The 19,958-nt window shown below is 40.1% G+C and overlaps 1 protein-coding gene across 2 annotated transcripts; it reads left to right on the forward strand.

Annotated features, from left to right (window-relative positions):
• Positions 1 to 10: 10 nt before the first annotated feature.
• Positions 11 to 19,830, forward strand: bcl2l11 (BCL2 like 11). 2 transcript variants are annotated; one of them, XR_008635173.2, is made up of 5 exons: positions 11 to 337; positions 1,865 to 2,151; positions 4,650 to 4,783; positions 15,961 to 16,145; positions 16,596 to 19,830. XR_008635173.2 is itself a non-coding variant. In XM_055170385.2 (4 exons), the coding sequence occupies exons 1-4, from the start codon at positions 321 to 323 to the stop codon at positions 16,701 to 16,703; spliced, it is 546 nt and encodes a 181-aa protein (XP_055026360.1). In that variant the 5' UTR covers positions 14 to 320; the 3' UTR covers positions 16,704 to 19,830. The 2 variants fall into 2 exon arrangements, 1 of the variants encoding a protein (XP_055026360.1); XM_055170385.2 differs by lacking the exon at positions 15,961 to 16,145 and having other exon boundaries at positions 14 to 337.
• The last annotated feature ends 128 nt before the right edge of the window (positions 19,831 to 19,958 follow it).

Here is a 19,958-nt window from a genome sequence, read left to right on the forward strand (position 1 = left end):
ATCTCAGTATTCGCTTCTGTAAAAGAATTTTAGCAGACGCTACTGAGTAAGCCCGGCGAGGAAGTATACTTCAGGAGACAAAAGACACACTCCAAAACAATCCTGTGGACGTTTCTCAAACAGGATCTTATTATGTGCATGCTGCACTAAGGAAACAAAATTCATCCAGAGATTTGAAAACATCGATTGTCTGCCATTGGATTTGTTATTTTACAACAAAAGCTACTTTTTAAATATCGTCTCTCTTGGATATTTTAATTCTCCATTCGTGTTGTTTTTATCGCTGTTATGATGATTTAGGCGTATAAGCCAAAGCGGATATGTCTGACACGTCCAGGTGAGTTCATACGGGAGTATGCCGGCTTTCTCTAGGACAACTTTACAGCTTCTTTCCACAACTTTATACACCATTTAATCACTCCATCTCTATATTATAATAGTTCAAATAGGGCTACCTTACAACAGCACGCACCCGTTTGTCTTATTTAATCGCTGTGATTAAAACACAAAATCATTTCTTAGATGTTTAGTTTCAAATTGTTTATTTGTCAAGTTCCACTTGCGTTTTACACCGCGATAATATTTAATTTCCAGTCAATTGTTACGCGCAAGACAGTTACGCGCAGCGGCGAGAGAGAAAAGAAAATTTCAGATGCGCGTCGCTCAGCCAAACAATGTCGCAAAGACAACAAAGTTGATGTAGTAGGAGTCCCACCCCGCCTAAACGCGATGACATTTAACCAAACTGAATAATTTAATCGTTTTTTGTAAAGAATAAAGACACGACACCTGTTTGCTTTGTTTTCTGTTACTGCGCTGGATTAGTCAAAATAATTACGAATAAACCCGTGCTTGTTATTGTTGCTGCTGCTGTTGTTGTTGTTGTTGTTGTTGAAGTCTTGTAGGTGTTAACAAGCCGATACCTTTACCTACGATTGATAATCGTACTCAACCGCGCTTTATTTCGAAATCTATCTCGAAATGTTCGCGGCAAAGACGTGGATTTAAAAAGCACGCGGTGCGATGCGCGTTTTGTTTTGTTATCGCCGAAAACAGTGCGTCTGATAGTCGTAACTTTGCTCTATTGTCTGCTGTCTGTTTGCCGTCAGGAGGCGTCACCGCGCTCCTATAAATAGGAAACTTTGTTTTGGTGCCCAAGATATTGTTTGGCCGCCGCTCTCTCGGTCCAAAGAAATCGCACTGAGTGCGATGGTCGCGTGCGCACATATTTCTGACCGTAAAGTCGGAATAATAATAATAAACTGAACAAACAAATCGCGTTCCAGTTGCGTCAAACCCGGCGCGCACGTTTGTGCGCTGACAGCGGCACTTCGTATTTATTACAGCACCTCAAGACTCGCGGACAAGTGCACGCGCGACAAATGTATCGGGTAGGTGACACGCATGACGGAGAGTTATTTGTGGTATTTTGGGTTAAAGGTATTGCTTTCTGTTCTCTTGATATATTTGCTTATGTGTTACTTTTTTGTCATCGTCGCGACCCGGTTTATATCTATACCCACGGACAGCGTCTTGAAGTCTTACGGAGAAGTGTACATGGATGTGTTTTCATTTTCAACAGTGAGCTGCGAGACAACGCGTGGACAGCTGAATTTACGGTTTAACGCGTAGTAGACTTCCATCCCAAAATGACTAAGCGCAAACTCCCAAGCGTTTAGCTCTCAGGGAGAAATAGGAAGTTGAAGCGCGGCTCGCTTGTGACGCACTTCACCGGGCCATACGCGCGCACGATATAAATCCCCGGCGGGAGGCTGTAAATGAAAGCCCATTGAACACGAAAAGCACAGAATTCCTCTTCGATACGTTTGCAAAGACAGTAATGAGTGTTTTATTTGTCCCGCAGAGAGCAAACGCCGGCCAATGGCCCGGCCTCCTTATCGGAGACGCAGGGAAGCGGAGAGAGCGCCGGCGGCCGCTCCGAGCACTTTGCCTTCCCGCAGCCGAACGATGGGGACCCGTTAAGGTCAGGGATTTCCATGTCGAATAGTCTTCATGGTTACCAGTCGAGGTCACCGATGTCCCGAACCTTCTCCAGGTCCTCTAGTGGCTATTTTTCAGTCGACAGCGATTCTGTGCCAAGTTCCCCTCTAATGCCTAATATTTCCGAAGCGCAAGACAACCAAAATGATGGTAAGAGCCACTGGAGAGAAATTTGGCACATCACTGACGCGACGAGGAAAATTAAATGTATTGTTATAATGTAATAGCTCGTGATGAAATTGATTATTTTAAATTGAAAGATCAAAGCCACTGTCTTGACCCAGTTTACATTAGCTTTACGTACTCTTATCTCTATTCAAAATTGCTTTCAATAAAACTTACACACCTTTGAGGCTGTGCATCCCATATTGCTAATCGCAAAAATTGCATGCTTTATGCATCCTTAACGCGATCGTTTATAGTAAAAATAACAATGCACTTTATGAATCCCCAACGGTGCTGTTTGGTTTTGGGCATGCAGATTGTAACAGACAGAAAACAATACACAGTTGCATGCAAATATTAATATAATTACAACTCGCTTATGCATGTGATCCATGAAAGTGCCTGGGATGTTTTGCTTGGCTTTCAGTTTTTAACATTAGCACCCGTGACAAGTGTAATGTTTTGATGCTTGGCAGCACTCTTCTCTCGATAATCTCTTCCAGAAAACATGGTCTTTTTATTTCGAAGCAGCACGTATCTGCTTTTGTGCTGCCTGAAGCCAAATCAACTCATTTGTCTTTGTGTCAGTTTCTCTAAAAGGAATATCCTGCTTTCCTTTTATGTCAACATCACTACGTAGTGAGTGCACGTGTTTGGAAGTGAGCGTGTCCTTGAATGATCTTTTGGTTTGCGAGTCTGTTTGGGTGGTTTGGTCCATTCACAACATCTCTTAAACCCAGTGGACCCAGAACAAATGACCGTGTGACCCATCTTCTCATAATGCCTCTGATGGAAAGGGCTGATTTGCTTGTTGTCTTCTTGTTTACCCACACCGTCGTTGAGGCCTCCGAAAAGCAGTCAGAGTAGCCTTAGTGCATCCAGTCAAAATAGACTAGCCCTTCTATTGTAAAGCCTAGACACGAGATCCAACCATCTCTGTTTTCCCTATTGAGAGGCAGGAGATATGAGATGGCGATAATTGTCTTCCTGTAGCGCCTCACAATCGCAGTGACTCTGAAAACCTGCTCTTAATGGCAAAGAGAAACAACAATAACTTATCAGAGCCCTCATCTGTTGCTTCCTCGACAGGAGAGCTTGTCCGCCAGCGGCCTTTTGTTTATACGTGGAGCTGATGGATTGTGTTGGCATGAGGTCTTGGGATTTTCAAGTATGAACTTTGTGCGCCTTTTCGTGCACCAGACAAAGTTTTTTATTAGTGTTTGTGAATCAGACTTGGCTGCGTTACTGTAGATAATGAAGATAAAGTCATGTTCATCGAACCACTGCATTATTTGCCCAGAACAGGTTTTTGGAAATGTCATGCAGAGATGCATAACATTGCATTGGTGAGGCTTTGTTGTGATGGTATTTCTAACACTGAAAGAGTGGAGGTGAAAGTGTTGACTAAAACGCAAAGTGATATTTGTGATATCGTCTGGTTTAAGTCGTACGGTTCTAGTGGAGTTGTGAAAGGAAATGAATATCCAATAGTCCTAATATGATTGAGCATGAGAAATAACAGTAAAACAGTTTCTCACTTGAGTCATAGCACGAGATCAATTCGAGTTCAGGGCTGAATTCGGGTGATATTAGCGCTTGGCCCCAGAATAACCTCAATCGATTCGACTGTCGCATTCATTTTAGTACTGTTGACAATTTTTTTAGCATAATGGCCGTGGAAAACCAAAGCTTTGCAAAGGTGTTTTTTTTGTGCATCAGAAAACTTACCCAAAGTCTGCTTAGTTACACTTAAGATTTTAATGCATGTCTCCTATTTGGGTTAGCTCTAAAATACATGCATTTAGTGGTCAGCTTTTATGGTTTCTATTGTGATTATGCCTATGTTATTGCATAGCATGTAATGTGGAGTAGTATTTTTCTTTTTTAAAAATCAAAATGACCATGTTTACCGTTGTAAAGCACATTTTTGGTTTTGCTATTCAAAATTTAACTCTGTATGTGTATATTTTTGTATCTTGAAGTGCAGTTTCATAAACATGTACAACTTTTGCCTAACCACACCTCTTGGGTGATATCACAAATGTTGCCCCTCCAAACACTTGCAATTCTTTGTTTTCACCATCCAATCAATACAGAAGAATAAAATAATTTCACAATTTAATCCTTTGCTGAATGTGCTGTTTAACATTTATGCTTTTGGCAGACACATCAAAGCGACTTACAATGCAGCTATCCATTTTATCAGTACATGTTTACATAGGGAATTTAACCCCTGACCTTTGCTGCTAATTGTTTCACCACAGTTGTTTTTATTGTACATTCTGATGTTTCATAACAGTGTGCATACGTAGCTGTTCAAATAAAATATCAGATTGGCCTAGTCAGGACTTTTATTTCGAGTTATCATTACATCTTAGATTTAAGTCACTTTTGCAGTTGTAATAAATGTGTTATATAAATATTTTGCATGCTTATATCTTGTTAACTTGAATGCATTTTAAAACACGTTTCCTCTTTTACAGAAGTATGGTTTGCCGACCCTAACCACCAACACGCGCGAATAGCAGCACCCGGAGCCATGCGACCGGAGGAGATGTCGGTCGCTCGAGAGCTGCGACGCATTGGAGACGAGTTCAATCGCCTATATTTTCATGGGGTGAGTACTAGTTAGGTGTGCATGTGTGTGCTTGTGTGTGTGTGTGTGTGTGTGTGTGTGTGTGTGTGTGTGTGTGTGTGTGTGTGTGTGTGTGTGTGTGTGTGTGTGTGTGTGTGTGTGTGTGTGTGTGAGAGAGAGAGAGAGCTGGTGAGACCAAAGGATCCAACTCGGGAGATCTACCATGATGAAATATTTCACTCCGTAGAGCAACGTCTTTCTTCGTCTGTCCGAGGGAGTCGGTTTGAATTTGAGTTTCTATCAGGTGTTAGGGAATAAAGTGCGCACATGAGAGAGTTTCACGAGTCTCTGCAGATCAGGGAGTTAATGAGAGAAGTGTTTCCTTGCAGTAAAAAGAGCTTTATTTTCATAACTTGTGTTTCTTAAAGTTGCATCAGCCCTGTCAGAAATCAAAGTTCTTCTTAAAGGATGACAGATTGTACTGATAGTGTTTTATCTTTAATCTTTCATTTGATTGTGAAGTGTCAGATCATGTGAAAGGCCAGTTTTAGCTTGGGTATAAAGTGCAGTCTGCCTTTTATTGTCACAAGACTAATCTAATGAGCCTAATGTGTAATAAAGTAAATAATAGGTGCGTGTAATGTAAATATGACCTGTCTAGATATGAAATGAACAACGTCTGCATAGCCTAAAGGCTTAATGACTCACGTCAACGTATTTATCAGATGGGTCTGTGTATTGTTGACAGTAATATAGCTGTGCTTGCACGTTACGTCCAGCTTTGATTATTGATCATCATGTTTTCTGTAAATGCTCCATCTGTCTGGTGATGTTTTGTGTTTTGAAAAGATTTTGTTACTGTATTGCTTCAATCTGAATGACTCGCGCCTCGTTGACTCCAGTGGAGAGTCGTGCTTCCTATTTGGGCTCCCATCCAATTGGACGAGGTTGTAATGGTATTTGTCTAGTGGTGTTTGTTTTTATTATGTTAAGTGAGAGGTTTGCTTTTACTTAAGCTTTTAAATTGGCTGTTTTTATATTTATAAACCGGTTCTTCGCAGATGCTTAGTTCATATGACTTTTGAAGAACATATTCTTGTCGTCTTTCTCTGTGTGGGGATGTAAACAGCCGCAGGTTTAACCGAGAGCTCGGCGTGCAAATATCACCTTATCTATCCAGCTATCACTGTTTGATTTTATTGCTGTGCAAAATTACCTTAGTCATTGTTTAAATGAATAGGGCTTGAAAGCTCTGGAAAGATATATGCCTGTAGGCAAGAGTCCAGACGTGCTCGTAAACAACTCGAAATACATTAGCGCTTTGAGGAAACCAGCACTATTAATATTGCTCTCTTGTGTGGTTAGGGATATGAAACTTTAATTTGTCCTGCATTGTTTGTTCTAAGGACATCAACGATACTTAAGTTAATTTTGTTTGGTTTTTTGAAACTACTTTTATGGGTGGGTGAAGGGTAAGACCCGAGACATTTTAAGGAAAAAATGTGTACTGGTTCAAAGATATTGGATAACAAGATTGGACGCTTCTATTACTATAGGTGTTTCTCAATGTCAAAGGTTACTTTCTTGGCAGGACTGGTCTTTCCAAGTCACTTCTTTCAGAGGCTAGGCAAGGCTCCTCTTTAGCATTCGGAGAACTCGTAAATGGAACAGGCTAGCAAGTGCACTTCATTGCGTCATTACGTCAGTGAAAAGGTGTGCTTTCGTGCTACGCGCATAGGATTGTGGGTGATTTGAGAGCGCGAAGAGCACGAAGGCTACACATGCATCCTTTTCTGTATATGGGATATATGGGAACTCAGTCCTTGGTTGAAGTTTCCAAGGATCCTTGACATTGGAACAGTCCTTCAACGGATGTCGATGACATAGCATCCTCGAAATTCTGGCTTCCAAGGATCCTTCCTTGACAAGGAGAAACAACTTATGAATAGGGGAGATGCTCAATATGGCCGCTCTGCCGATGGAAATCACAGTGTCCAGTGAAAAGAACCAATCATCAATCTAGAAAGATTGTCTAGGGGAGGGGCTCTGTACAGAGTCATCTGAGGCACTTGCCAACCTGTACGCATTTTCGGTAGCTGAAATGACCTCGACAAAAAAGTCGCAGTTTTAAGCGCAGTTTCAGCTTAAGAAACAAAATATATGATACAGTTGTCAGGTTTAACTGTTGGTCAAAAATATGTTGTTTTATTGCGATTTTAGCATGTGAATTTTAGAGATATCTGTATTTCCCCATTCAAGTGGATGGGACTCTAGTTTTGCATGACTGATAAAACAGCTTGGTGCCGTTTCAAATATGGCTGCCTAGTGGCGCAACTTCTCTAAAGGGAGTTTGACTGGTCAAACCGACTATTAGTTATCTCTGTTTTTGTTATTGTCAAAAAATATCTTTCTAGAAATTAGGTTTATTCAACTAAGTTCAGGAGGAGCATGGTCATGTAACCCTTACAATCAGCACGAATAAGTCTCTATATATGGCCGTCCCTCACCTCTGTCCTGTGACATTTTTTGCAGTATCCCTCCTCCACTTCTTCACTTCACTAGCTGCTATCCCAGTTAAAGAGGGGGAAGTACTCCTGGTTTGGGATAATATGCCGAGCTCAAAACCCTCCCTTTGGATAGCACGCCCAATATGATTTATCTCATTACCCTATTTATTAAATGTTAATGCAAACTCGTGAACAGCGCACTAAAAGTGTAACACAAATGTTTTGTGTTCCACATGACGTGCATGTTGTTGTCATATATGAAGAGTATTGTTATAGAAGCTGAATGAGTCAAGTACAGTTGATTCAGTGCTGGAATGATTCATTGTTACTGGATGTGTTGTGTTTGTCTGGTTCTCCAGGCACACCCTGTGGCCTTAACAGTCCAACAGGGGGATATTAAGCTGTCAGATCCCATAAAAAAGTGATCACTGACCTGGCCCGAGGACAACAGGTGTATGATATTAACTCTTTTACATGTCAATGGAACTTACAACTGTTCAGTCTTGTAGCAAAGTTTAAAGGAGAACACGTTGTTCATTTTAATAGGCTTGAAGGGTCATCACGCAAAATTATAACCATGCAAGTGTAATTTTAGACCCTGCAATAAATTTAAGCAACACAACACGGTATATAACAGTCCAGGGCTTCTGGTTTCATCCGCACGGATGATGTATTTTGTAGGCAAAACCTGGAAGCGAGTTAGCATTTTAGCACTTCCAGTTCAATCTTCAAAAAGTCAGTTGTTGTTTTTTTTAATGAGGTTTTCTCCTTAAATAAGATCTTGGGTTAACAAACCTAAAATATTTTTACGTTTATGACATAGCAAACAGCAGTAATACTCCCATTTTTTTCTTTTTGAAAGTGTCTTTAAAAAGAGCAGCTGCTACATGGGACTACAGACTTTGTCTGGGACTTTAAACGTCATCACGCATGGCGATCTCAAAACAATGCAACATGAGCACAATTCCTAACAAAGATTCATCCACAGAGTATTTCCAGATCACAGTATTTCCTGATCAGTTTTTTATAGTAAACGCATTTAGACATCAAAATTCATAAAAGTTGTGTTCATCTGTGAAGACTATCTTGTTGGACAAAACGTGTAAGTGTTAAACTTTTGTTAAAAAAAGAGCTTATTTTTTGCAATATTCCAACTTTCCATGGAAAAAATAAATGGGGGTTTTGGCGAGGAAATAAGTGTCCCGCTAACTTCCGGGTTGGCCTACAAAATGTGTCATCTCTGTGGCACTCAATTGGAGTCTTACGCCTAATAATCCATGTCTGCTAGTTCTGAGGCCATATAAAATGTGTAGTCTTTTTCTTTCAAGGAAACAACTGTCAGGACTTGCATTATTCTCATTGGCTATCCAGCACTAAAAAATGCTGGGTTGTGTATATAACCAATGCTGGGTAAATATTAGACAGAACTCACTGCTGGGTTAAAAATGACCATATACTGGGTTGTTGTTTCCCAGCCATGAATTGTAGTAACTAGGGGAAAATATCATATTACGGTTGGTTTAGGCAAAATCGGGATTTCACAATTTTTTCGTGATTCTCTTTCATGTTGTTTTTTAAAAAAATTTAGCCATTACTTAGCCTTAATTCAGCCATACTAATGCCCCCATTTAAAAATGCAATCCTAAAAGGTAACAAATATATGCGCGGAAAGTGCAAGGACAGTACGCGTACAACAGCGCATGCATGAGAAAATATTGAGACAGGACACTCCACTACAAACAATTACACAAAGGAAATAGACAGCATTTGCACAAACACTATCGTTTTCTCTTCTTTTATTTTCAATTCTTCGAAGAACAGAAAGTTGTGGATAGCTTTCTCCACTACTTTTCTTCACTTATCTTACATTTTTTAATGTACTGTGAATGTTGCAAGTCAGTGATGCCCTAACGGCCTGGTAGAGTAATAATTTGAATAAGAAATCTTTTGTATTGGAACATGGCCATCCGTGCGTAGCTGCGGTCAGTATACTTTAGGCATACCCGGCCCTTACGTCACCTTGCTAGCGTGCCCCTTGTCGCGTACTTGATGTAGGCACGACACACCGATATTTCCGAAAAGTGGATCGTGGAGACATTTTAATCGTTCACGATCAAATATCGTCATATCGCACATCCCTAGTACTAACGCAGAAGTTGGTTTGAGACAGCCCAGTGTTCGGTCATCTTTAGCCCAGCATTTTTTAAATGAATATTTTGTTAAATACGCATGCAGTAAAAAACACATGCTAACAACTATTAAAGGTGCAGTGTGTAGATTTTAGCGGCATCTAGCAGTGAGATTGTGAATTGCAACCAACGGCTCAGTCCACCGTTCACCAAAATGCATAGAGAAGCTATGGTAGCCGCCACAGGACAAACATGTTGTCTACAACAAAATACAGTAGTGACAAAACGCGCTTTGTAGAGCAGTTTGTCCGTTTAGGGCTACTATAGAAACATGGCGGCACAAAATGGCGACTTCCATTTAAGGGGACCCGTGGTGTATGTAGAAAAAAAACTGCTTATTCTAAGGCAGGGGTCTCCAACCTTTTTATGAGCAAGGGCTACCACAATGGATAAAACAATCTGGAGGGCTACTTTTTGATATAGTCTACTTAAAACTTTTTGTTTTACTTGTTTATTTTATTTTATTTGACTTGTTTATATGTTTCAGTATTGTTTAAAATTTTAACGTACGTAAACCAAGCCAAGCTAATATAAAAAAATATGTAATGAATAAATAATACAGTTGAGACTATTAATAGAATGTGCTTTGGCGGGCACCTCACAGACTCTGTGCGGGCATGGTGCCCGCGGGCACCACGTTGGTGACCCCTGTTCTAAGGTAATAAACACATAACAGTTTATTTTGTAAAGTCTTTATACACCACTGATAGTATAGTTATGTAAATTTTATTGAATTTCTGTCAATCATCCTAAAAGTTACACACTGCACCTTTAATAGAAAATAGTCTATTATGGTGTGTGTTTGTGGACTAACTAGATTAAGGTTATTGGCTATTTAACAAAGCAATGAGCTCTTTAATATGTCCCACTGCAACATTTTAAAATGCACATGAAACACCAGACATTTCACGGAGACTATAATGTATCTCAACAATCATTTCTAACATTAGATGACACAACCGCCACGTACAGAGTCTTCTAAACCGCCCATTTCTGTTTACGACCCTCTAATAGCCCTGGTGGGGATGCTAATGGGCAGAGGGTCACGTAAAAAGAGAGAGACAGAAATAAAGCAAAGGTTGTATGAGCTGTATACGCCTGGGACAGCTCCGTTTTATGATATTTACCCTGCGGTTAGACTCTGAGCTGTAATTACGTGCTGGGTCCTTCTCTTCAGCGCCATGGAGACTCACTCGAACCCTGTGAGAGTCGCTCTCAGTAAGGGTCAGAGAAACTAGCAGGCCAGCACTCCAAATGATGGGCTTTGGCTCCATGCTTTTGTTTGTTTCACTTCTCACATGTCTGTGATGTCATTGCAGAGGTTTGTTTTGCGTGGTGAATGCTTTTGCGTGTTTATTTGCATCTCATTTCTTTGGCCTGTGGCCAGTGTATTTGTAGTAACTGAATGAGGAGAACTGAATGCAGTAACTGAACTAAACACTCGGCTTTAACTGAACTGAACACTTACAAATGACTTTCATCGCTGTAACCCAATAGGTTTAATTAGGAATCAGATAAGTTCTGTGACTTGAATTAAACCAGGTAATGGAAAAAAACCTTTGGTAATGCATCTGATTATTGCATCACAATGCTGTGGTGTTGTAGGTGGTTACCAAAACATTGCCATTTGCTTACCATGCGGTTACAAGGATTTTCTGGGTGGTTTTAGGTTGGTTGCTAGGTAGAAATGCTATATGATTTTCTTGCCCCATATTTTATAATCCACCAAACAAATATCATCACAGTTCTCTAAGTATCTGACTTAGTGCATGATGATATGCCAAAGTTGAAGAGGTATTTGGGATTTGTTCAAATCTCCTTAGCAAGCACCGCTAATAAAGAATAAATTAAGTAAGACTTGGGCAATCAGATCTTGTTTTGGCAGCGTAGTTTATTAAAGGCCCTGCGTTAGCTTTCTATTTCAGTTCCTCTCATAAATAGAAAGAGATTTCAGCTGGGATTTGGTTGAGACCATATAATTGTCCTAGATGTGAAGCTTTGTAAAGTAGTTTCCAGATTGTTCCCTCTCCTCAGCACTTCTCCACCGCTGGCTCTCGGTGCACCAGCGACGATTGAGAAGTGCTGGTGTGACATGCTATCACTCTGTTAGTAAGCAGTGCGCTAATGCGCAGCAGATGTCTGGCCACAGAGCGCGCTCGTTGTTCCAGCCCTGCTAATGTCTGCATCTCGTCCTGCAAAACTGCACATGACGGACTTTTGTCAGCCTTGTGCATCAATGCTCTTTTGTTGCATGCATTTTCCCTGGAGAAATAGAACAGTCTGGTCCATTGTCGTTGATGAAATTTCTATTGAGTCATGCGGCTACCTCTCAGGAGACGACCGCATGCGTTTTTGTCCCAACATGTTGCACACCAGCATGCTGCAAATCCACTGTCTGTCTGAGGGTTTGCGCTTTACGATAAACTACCAGAGTCACAACTCCGACCGTTACCGCATCTGAAATAAGTACTTGGACACCTTTACGAATAGAACAGATGCACAAATGGATTTTAGTCACTAATTTTTATTCGACTCAAATGTTTATTTTGATGATGGAAACAGCTGTTTTGGAGTTCGTACAAGAGTCAGGTCTGGATGTAAGTTTGTGAAAACACTGCCTAAGTAGTGGCTATTGGCTTACATGAATCAATAGCAGAATACTTTTATTGATTTTTGCATTAATTTTCTGTACTTAAATGTTGCACTGATTGTTCGGTGCATATAGCAAAATATAAAAAGCATCTTTTTCAGACACTTTAAAATGCTTCCACATTGTTAACATGTTCGCTGCATTTATAATATGTGCACGCCTCTTAAGGGGATCGCACACCGGCGCGCAGCTCAGCGTCGCGCCGTGTCGAGTCGCATCTAGGACAACTCGGAAGTATCGTAAACCGGAAGTGCACATTAAATAGCGCGAGCTTCGTCGGATAGCGTCTACTTCAAAATGCAAAATATACGTTAGCAGCCAATGTTAATCGAATATGATGTTATTTAATGTTAAACTATGTGAGTGGCGTGACAGGGATTTGAGCAACTTCCTGAGTCAAAGCTGGGCGGCACGGACAGGCGCCACCGGTGTGCGTATACTCGTAGAAAACAATGTGTTCAATTTGGAAGGTTATGTTTGTATTTAATACAGTTTGTGTAAATTACACAAAATGCACAAATAATTTCCTTTAATTCCTTAAGTTTACAACTTTTGGAATATTTCCAAAATTCCCAAAATTTGTGCAGTTTGTGTAAATTACACAAAATGCACAAATAATTTCATTTAATTCCTTAAGTTTACAACTTTTGGAATATTTCCAAAAGTCCCAAGCTTTGCAACTTTACTCTATGCTGGTTGCAATTTAATCACATCATCAAAAAACGTCATTGTTCGGTAAATAAATTCAGTCTTTTTAATTATGCGGCAGAACACCGAAAATGCTACTTTTGTCCGAAAAGTTTTGATTGCCAAACATTCGGTGCATCCCTACTAAAATGTTTTCTGGAAAACATGCAGTGTTAGATTTAATAGGGTGACGGTTTTGATTTCATCAGTGCAGCGTACTTCACAGGCTGTATATCTATTTTTTAAAGCCTCATTTTCATCCACATTAAATGAAATATGGTCTCCACCTGACTGCAGTCCAAAAGGTCTTAAAAAGACTTTTTTCTCTTGCAGTACCTCTTTTCTCTCTAACATTTTTATTGCATGCACCGATTCCCTAAATGACACATATCCCATCATGCCTTCTGACGTGCAGTTAATGTGGTTAATTTTTTGTTGCTTCATGCACAGAGGGTGTTTTTCTATTTCGCGTGGGTGCGTGCCTGCGAGTTTGTCACATGCTATTCTTCCATGCAAACTGAAAGCACATGCACTTGTGTTGTATTACATTCATTTTTACCAGCTCTGGCATCAGCGTAGCAGCCATCTGTGAATGTATTAGCAGCTCGGTACGAGCGCCCAGTCCGTGAGGATTGTTTTGCTGCGCTCTTGCTTTGTTCAGCTGTGGCTGCTCTGTTTTTCTTGTATGCGGTTTTGCTCACTCTTCTGCCACGCCAGACCTCATTGTCCCTGTGCGACGAGTAAAGGATGCCCCTCTTCTTTCTGTCTCGCTCCGTCTCTCAGATTTCTTCCCATCGTGGTTCAGATAGGACACTAGATAAACACCACCTTTTACATCCAAATTGTTTTTAAACCTAGTGTCGATAAATTGATCCCAGATGCAGGAGACGAGTGCAAATCTGTGTCGACTCAAACCAGGCACAAAACCGTAAATAAGTCAGTCGATGTTTGTCTGAATTCTGCAGCAGCTCGTAAGTTAATTGTGCTTGATTAGAGGGATGCGTCGCTGTTGTTGTACTGCGATCTGTAGTTTCATGCTGGTTTTAAAGACGCGCTCACCACATCATAACAATGAGCCTTTTAATGACCTGACTTGGTCACGGGTGCAACTGCATGTTTGTCTTTAGTAACTGAATGTGAACTGTTACGTAAACTAGCGCCAATAAATCTGCCGCTATTTGGCCATTTCAAGACCACTGGTGTGCCAAATTGCTTTGTTGCTTGGTAGATATAAACAGCTTAAAGTTAATGAACTATATTACTTGGCAAACTAAATCTTGATACGGATTTCAATAAATCCATTTTTAGATATCGCATTATATCCCTGCTCTCTATTCTTCAGGACCGGTCTTTAAAAATCCATAGTAGTAGTAGTAGTAGTAGTAGTAGTAGTAGTAGTAGTAGTAGTAGTAGTAGTATTTCAAATAAGTCGCTTTCTTCAGTTTTGTCATTTGGCACAGATTTCCTGTGAATTGCCCCCTGATTTGGGTTCACCTGAACCCACTGACCTTAGGAGTTGTTTTGTAGTGAACACATGATTTAACATTGACTCACACTCATGGACGTCATCTGCGGCGCTTTAGATCCCTCCTCCTCTTTGTAGCACGTTCAGTTTGAATGCTGCAGTCCAACTGAGTCACAGTTTCTGTCCTGCACGCGCACACACACACACACACACACACACACACACACACACACACACACACACACACACACCGAGTAAATCCTCCCTCCATTCGACTCCACTTCCCTCTCACCTGTTTCCTCTAACTGAACACACAATCCCTTCTTGAGCACGTTGTGATTTTTGGCACCACTTTTACTGAATCAAAACTCTTTTTTCACCTTCTGCATTTGTTTGGAAAGAAACGGTTTAATAAGGGAGGCAAATTTAGACCACACGCTGCTCGTCAACGGAACCATGCGTTTCCTTTTTATTTTATTCCTACATGCACACCTGCCCTACACTCTTAAAGTCCCCCTGTGGTGAAAGTTTTATTGTTGTTTATATGTCTATGTGGTGTTTTTAAGACAAACCATGTGCAAATTCATCATTCAACACCATTGCCGGGTATTTTCTCAATAAAATTGGAAACATCTCATTCCCGCGCTTAAAAATAGATGTATGGATGCATAGACTCGGCGCTGAAACAATTGCAGCATAGCTGCTTCAGCTCTGCTTCTGTTATACTCGCATGTGCAGGGTGAGTGCTGTAACCTGTTAACATCAACACTAAAAGATTTAGTGCTGCAAACACACATTTCACGTATGCATTGTGTGAAACTGGACGTATGTGTCTTAATCTGCAGAATGTAGCATCTATTCACATATACATCTATGGTCCGAGGTCTATTTTACTAGACTGTGCCATAAACTAAACGCTATTGGTTATTAAAAAAGGGACTTGCAGCTGGTCACACAAATGCGTTTTAAACGCTTGAAAAAGTTTTCATTTACCATATTTTTAATTCGCAATGTCAATTTGCGCAATTCAAAATGTAATGGAAAAGCAGCTAGTTAGTTAGTGCAGTCTCTGGATGTTCCAAGCCACTGTAAACTTCTGTCACCAAACAGGAAGGCCCGCCTCTCCCGCATTCGATTGACAATGGAAAAACGCAAATGATAGTGCACGCTTTTCCGCTCAGAGTTGACTATTCAACTGCAGGTGCTCAGAGCGCTCCTGCAAAAACGCATGGCGCAGAAGGCGGCAAAATGCGAGGCATTCAGCGTGCACAAACAGCACGCATAATGCTCACTGTCCATAGAAACCATTTAAAAATAGGCACTTGCCACTGCCATAAATGCGTTCTGTGTGATCCACCCCTTACTGTTTCAGTTAACATGACGTCACAACGTCAAATGCACAGTGGCCCTTTAACCCCAAAATAAATAAAAATAAATAAGAATATTGAAAATTACGCATTTTAGGACCTCTAGCTTTTTTATTGTCTACAGTAAAATGTTAACTACATGTATTTATGTGAATAAATTCACAATGCAAGAAAATAATGATCTAGGAAAAAAATGGGGTGAAATATGTTTTCATGAGGTTTATCCAGCCACTTGATTGTACTATAGAAGGGAGCTACAGGCGGTGTGGTGGACGAACAGGCCTGATGTTTTTCATGCACTGTTCATTCTCTACAGGAAAGGCTTTTTCTCGTCTTTTTTTTTCTAACTTCTAGTGTGTTTCCTCACGAGTTCCTGCCAGTCTCCTGAGGGAAATGCCCTCGCTGCTTATCACAGTCACTCAGCACGCCGAGTGAATGCAGCCCAGAGCTACAGGCCACCTGGTTCAGGTCATCTGCTGCCGAGTCTCTGAGACGTAGAGCTCACCGGATGACCAGGCAGATGCCAGTTCCTGTATTGGGTTTGTTGTAATTCTGACTAGCGCAAAGATACTGTAAACCCCTCAGAGCACCAAGGTCTCAGTGCGGTATTTCATGTGTCAACATGTTGCACGGTGTTACAATATAAGCTGAAGGCTTTTGCTGGATTACATGAGCTCCTAACTGTAAAGATCCGTGCTTATGAGTCATGTATTTGTGTCTGTGTGTTAATGTAAATGCATGTGTTTGTGTATGTTTTGAGGATGTGTCAGGATGATCAACTTGTCCTTCAAAAAAACACTTGCTTATTCCGGAGATTGCAAAGTGAATTGATCCAGTTAGTAATATTTTCAAGGATGATAAACTAGCATTTTTATACAGGGCTACTCACTAGTTTAGGCAACCCACCAACTTGTTAACTTTAAAATGTTGCATATCTCTATAGGCTATCTATTTATGATTCCTACTCAAACTTTTTTCTTTTTTGACAGAATGGGTTAGGTGGCAACAACAACGCCGTTCTCAACGAGCACGCCGTCATCGTGTGGATGAACGACCTTATTGGATGGTTAATGGATCTTTTCCTTCGGAGAAGATGATTGACACATTCAACCCCCAGCAGACATGTAGCAGCAACCCCAACCCTCTTCTTCCTTGTATATATGTACATAATAAGACATGACAGCAGTGCTGCTCTTCCGCAACCTCTCCAGGCGTCTGTTGCCTATCGGGAATCCATGGCCCTCTATGGGTTGACTCACAGCAGAGTTTCCTGCGTTCACGTGGAAAGCTGAGCCATTAGATGCTGTGCACGTGACTATGACGTCAGCTCTTATATATGAAGCCTTCGTTGTCTGTGTGCCGTTGTAATGTCTCTTGTTATTTCTGTTCTGTTGGTTTTTGTCTTATCGATTTTTTTAATCTTGTCTGTTTCTTTGCTTGCCTTACTTTATATTTATTTTCACTATATTTAATTTGTAAGTTTTGTGTATATTTTAATGAACGTGGACGTTGGTCGGTCAAGCGGTGAAGTTGTTAGGCGTGTTTGACTGCACGGGGCCATGCGCAGACCGACCTCGCGAGAAGCTGACGTCACACACTGGCCGGTCTGCGCAGCACCTCGTGAAATCAAACACGCAGTATTTCTGCCTGTCCCAGTTTGCACTTGCATAGTCTATATACAAACGGCATAAAATTTTATAAAAGTGTCCCATTACAGAGGTCAGACATAAACAGCTCTCCATAAATGAAGTTACAGTGATTAAAAACATGACAGAAACATATGGAAATGTAAACAACTTGTATAGTCACAAACCATCTGCGTAATGAATTAAGTTACCTGTGGATAATCTTTCGTGGATTTTGACATCGTCTTTTAAACCAGAAGAACATTCTTCTCACTTTGAATAAACGTCCTTGCCCCTTTCACACGACTCTGCCTTCAGTTGAAAAGTATGGACCAACGCGTGCTGCCTCAGTGCTGCTGATTGATACGCAGGGCAGGTGAAGCTTTTCAATCAAGGACGCGTAAATGTAGAGAAATACATTGTAAAACTCACGCATTACGTGTTATTTTCTCTGCCCAGTAATCACAACTCATTTACCGACAGTAAGCAGACATCACTTAGTTGCAAATTATATCAGAGAGTTCCCGCTTACTGATTACGGAACGCGCCAGATTGTCAGTGGTTTCCGCATGGTCTTAAAGTCCTCCCTAGCAATGCTGGCTTCAGAATATTTTCCAAAAATCTGAGCTATTTTGTGTGGGATCAGAGATGTTGAATTAATCAAAAGATTTTAATCCGTTCCGAGGTCTAATACATTACCATTGCTTTTAACACTTCCTACTTTTCTCAGCTTTATCGCAGCGACGCTTCAATTTCTCTCGCGAGTCGTGTGAAAGGTCGCCAGGATCACATCGAGCTACTAGTAGAACAACATTGTGAAAACGTTATTTTTACTAGTCGCTAAATAAATCATCCCACATGAAAAAAATATAATGTAGTATTTATCATAGTAAACTGTAGTGAGTTTTATGTTATTATTTTTTTTTAAGTTTAATCAAATTGACCATTGATTTTCCACTTCCAATTTTAAATTTGTTAAATGACTAGTGATGAGTTGCTATCATTTTAAAGTTGATTACAGTTTTTAAATTGATTAGTTTAAGTAACAAAAAAATAAAACATGTTGACATGACAAGAATAATTTTTAACAGTGTACACTTGTTAATGTATACTACAGTATTCTAGTAGGCTACTATCTATAGCTTGATAAAGTGTCCACTATAGTATACTTTAATTTTTACTATAGTAAAGATTTAAAACACTATAGTATTTAGGAATTTTACTACAGTGTGCTGTAGTAAATACTAAAGTATACTACAGTATTTTCATGTGGGATATGGGACAGGCAAATAGTAAGTTCATGTAATCAACGTGGGCATAGTTGTTTGGACATTGTAAACATTCCAGATGAAATGTTTTGGTTTGTTCAGTTCTTTTTGTTTGGTTTGTTATTTTGTTTATTAGGGATGAGAAATGAGAACAAAATGAAATTCTGGGCATATAATTCCATACATGTTCCAACTGCATGTCCGTCAGCCTGTTTCTGTTAATCAAGATTACCTGGATTTTATAATTTAGTTGCTTGCAATTGTGGACAGTTTTCTTCTCAATGGAGGAACCTAATTTTAAGTGCCTTGCTCAAGGACCCAGTGCTAAATGATTTTACTCTCAGAAACTCTGGTTACACCAAACTCGGGAATGAATTTGTCGGTTGTCTGTATCCACTAGTGGAGATGGTGTTGTAGACCATCAGCACACATTACAACCACTGTTTAATATCAGCCTTACCTGAGTTTAAAAAAAACTGGCCTGTCCTTCAACAAGCCTCAGGGACTGTAGGAAATAATACCTGTGGAAAATTCTTGAACAAAACAGTCTTCCAAACATAGCATCTCTTTCTGTGGCTTTGCCTGTTTATTACCGTTAAACTCAGTATTTCATTAATCATTGCACAGGGCTCAGGATGAGTCTCCATGTATGTTGCTTTAAGAATGACGTTTATTAAAAACTCAAGTAAATATAGACTGATGTATTGACCATCTACCATGAAAGGTATTGCTGAATTAATATTTCGATAATACGTTGTGTGTGTAAAGATTTGGCGGTTAGACGTTCCATAAAGTGGAAAATGAAAGGCCCTGTGTTATAACGTGTGTTTTTATATCTATATCGGTTACATTTTTTTTCACTTTGCCAAAATGATAGTTGTTTTAGTCTGCCTTACTGTTGCAGGTTTACCACATACCAAAGACCTCATGTTTCAATACTGTCGGTATCGTACATGCATTGTATAATGTGTCATCATCCATGTAGTCGGTCTCTGTGCCGCTGAAGTTTTCCAGCAGCGTTCTCGTTCCCTAGCCCTGTGATTCCAGAACAAAAAAAATTCTAGGGAAAAATTCATAAAATTTCAGGCCAACCTGTGTATTTCTCACTGGACCTCTGACTGAACATCTTCAGTTTAGTTGCACTGAACGTCCGCATAACCCTGACCCGACGCCACCCAGGACCCAGTACATTGTAGCACAATGTCATTTTTTTGTTTGTTTGTTGTTTGTTTGTTTTATGTTAAATGCATCTTTTTGTATTTTGCACTGATTCATTTCTGTGCTAATTGTGCAATACTGCTGTAAATAAAGCAACCTTTTCACCTTTCTAATTATTGACTTGTTTATGAGCATAATAAATCATTAACATATTTGACTGAAATGAATAGATTTGATGAAGATTAAGATTAGATTGAACTTTATTGATTGGCTGAAAGTAAACCATTAACACATCAGTTAG

This window comes from Misgurnus anguillicaudatus, chromosome 11, assembly GCF_027580225.2.
Source record: "Misgurnus anguillicaudatus chromosome 11, ASM2758022v2, whole genome shotgun sequence".
NCBI classification, from domain to species: domain Eukaryota; kingdom Metazoa; phylum Chordata; class Actinopteri; order Cypriniformes; family Cobitidae; genus Misgurnus; species Misgurnus anguillicaudatus.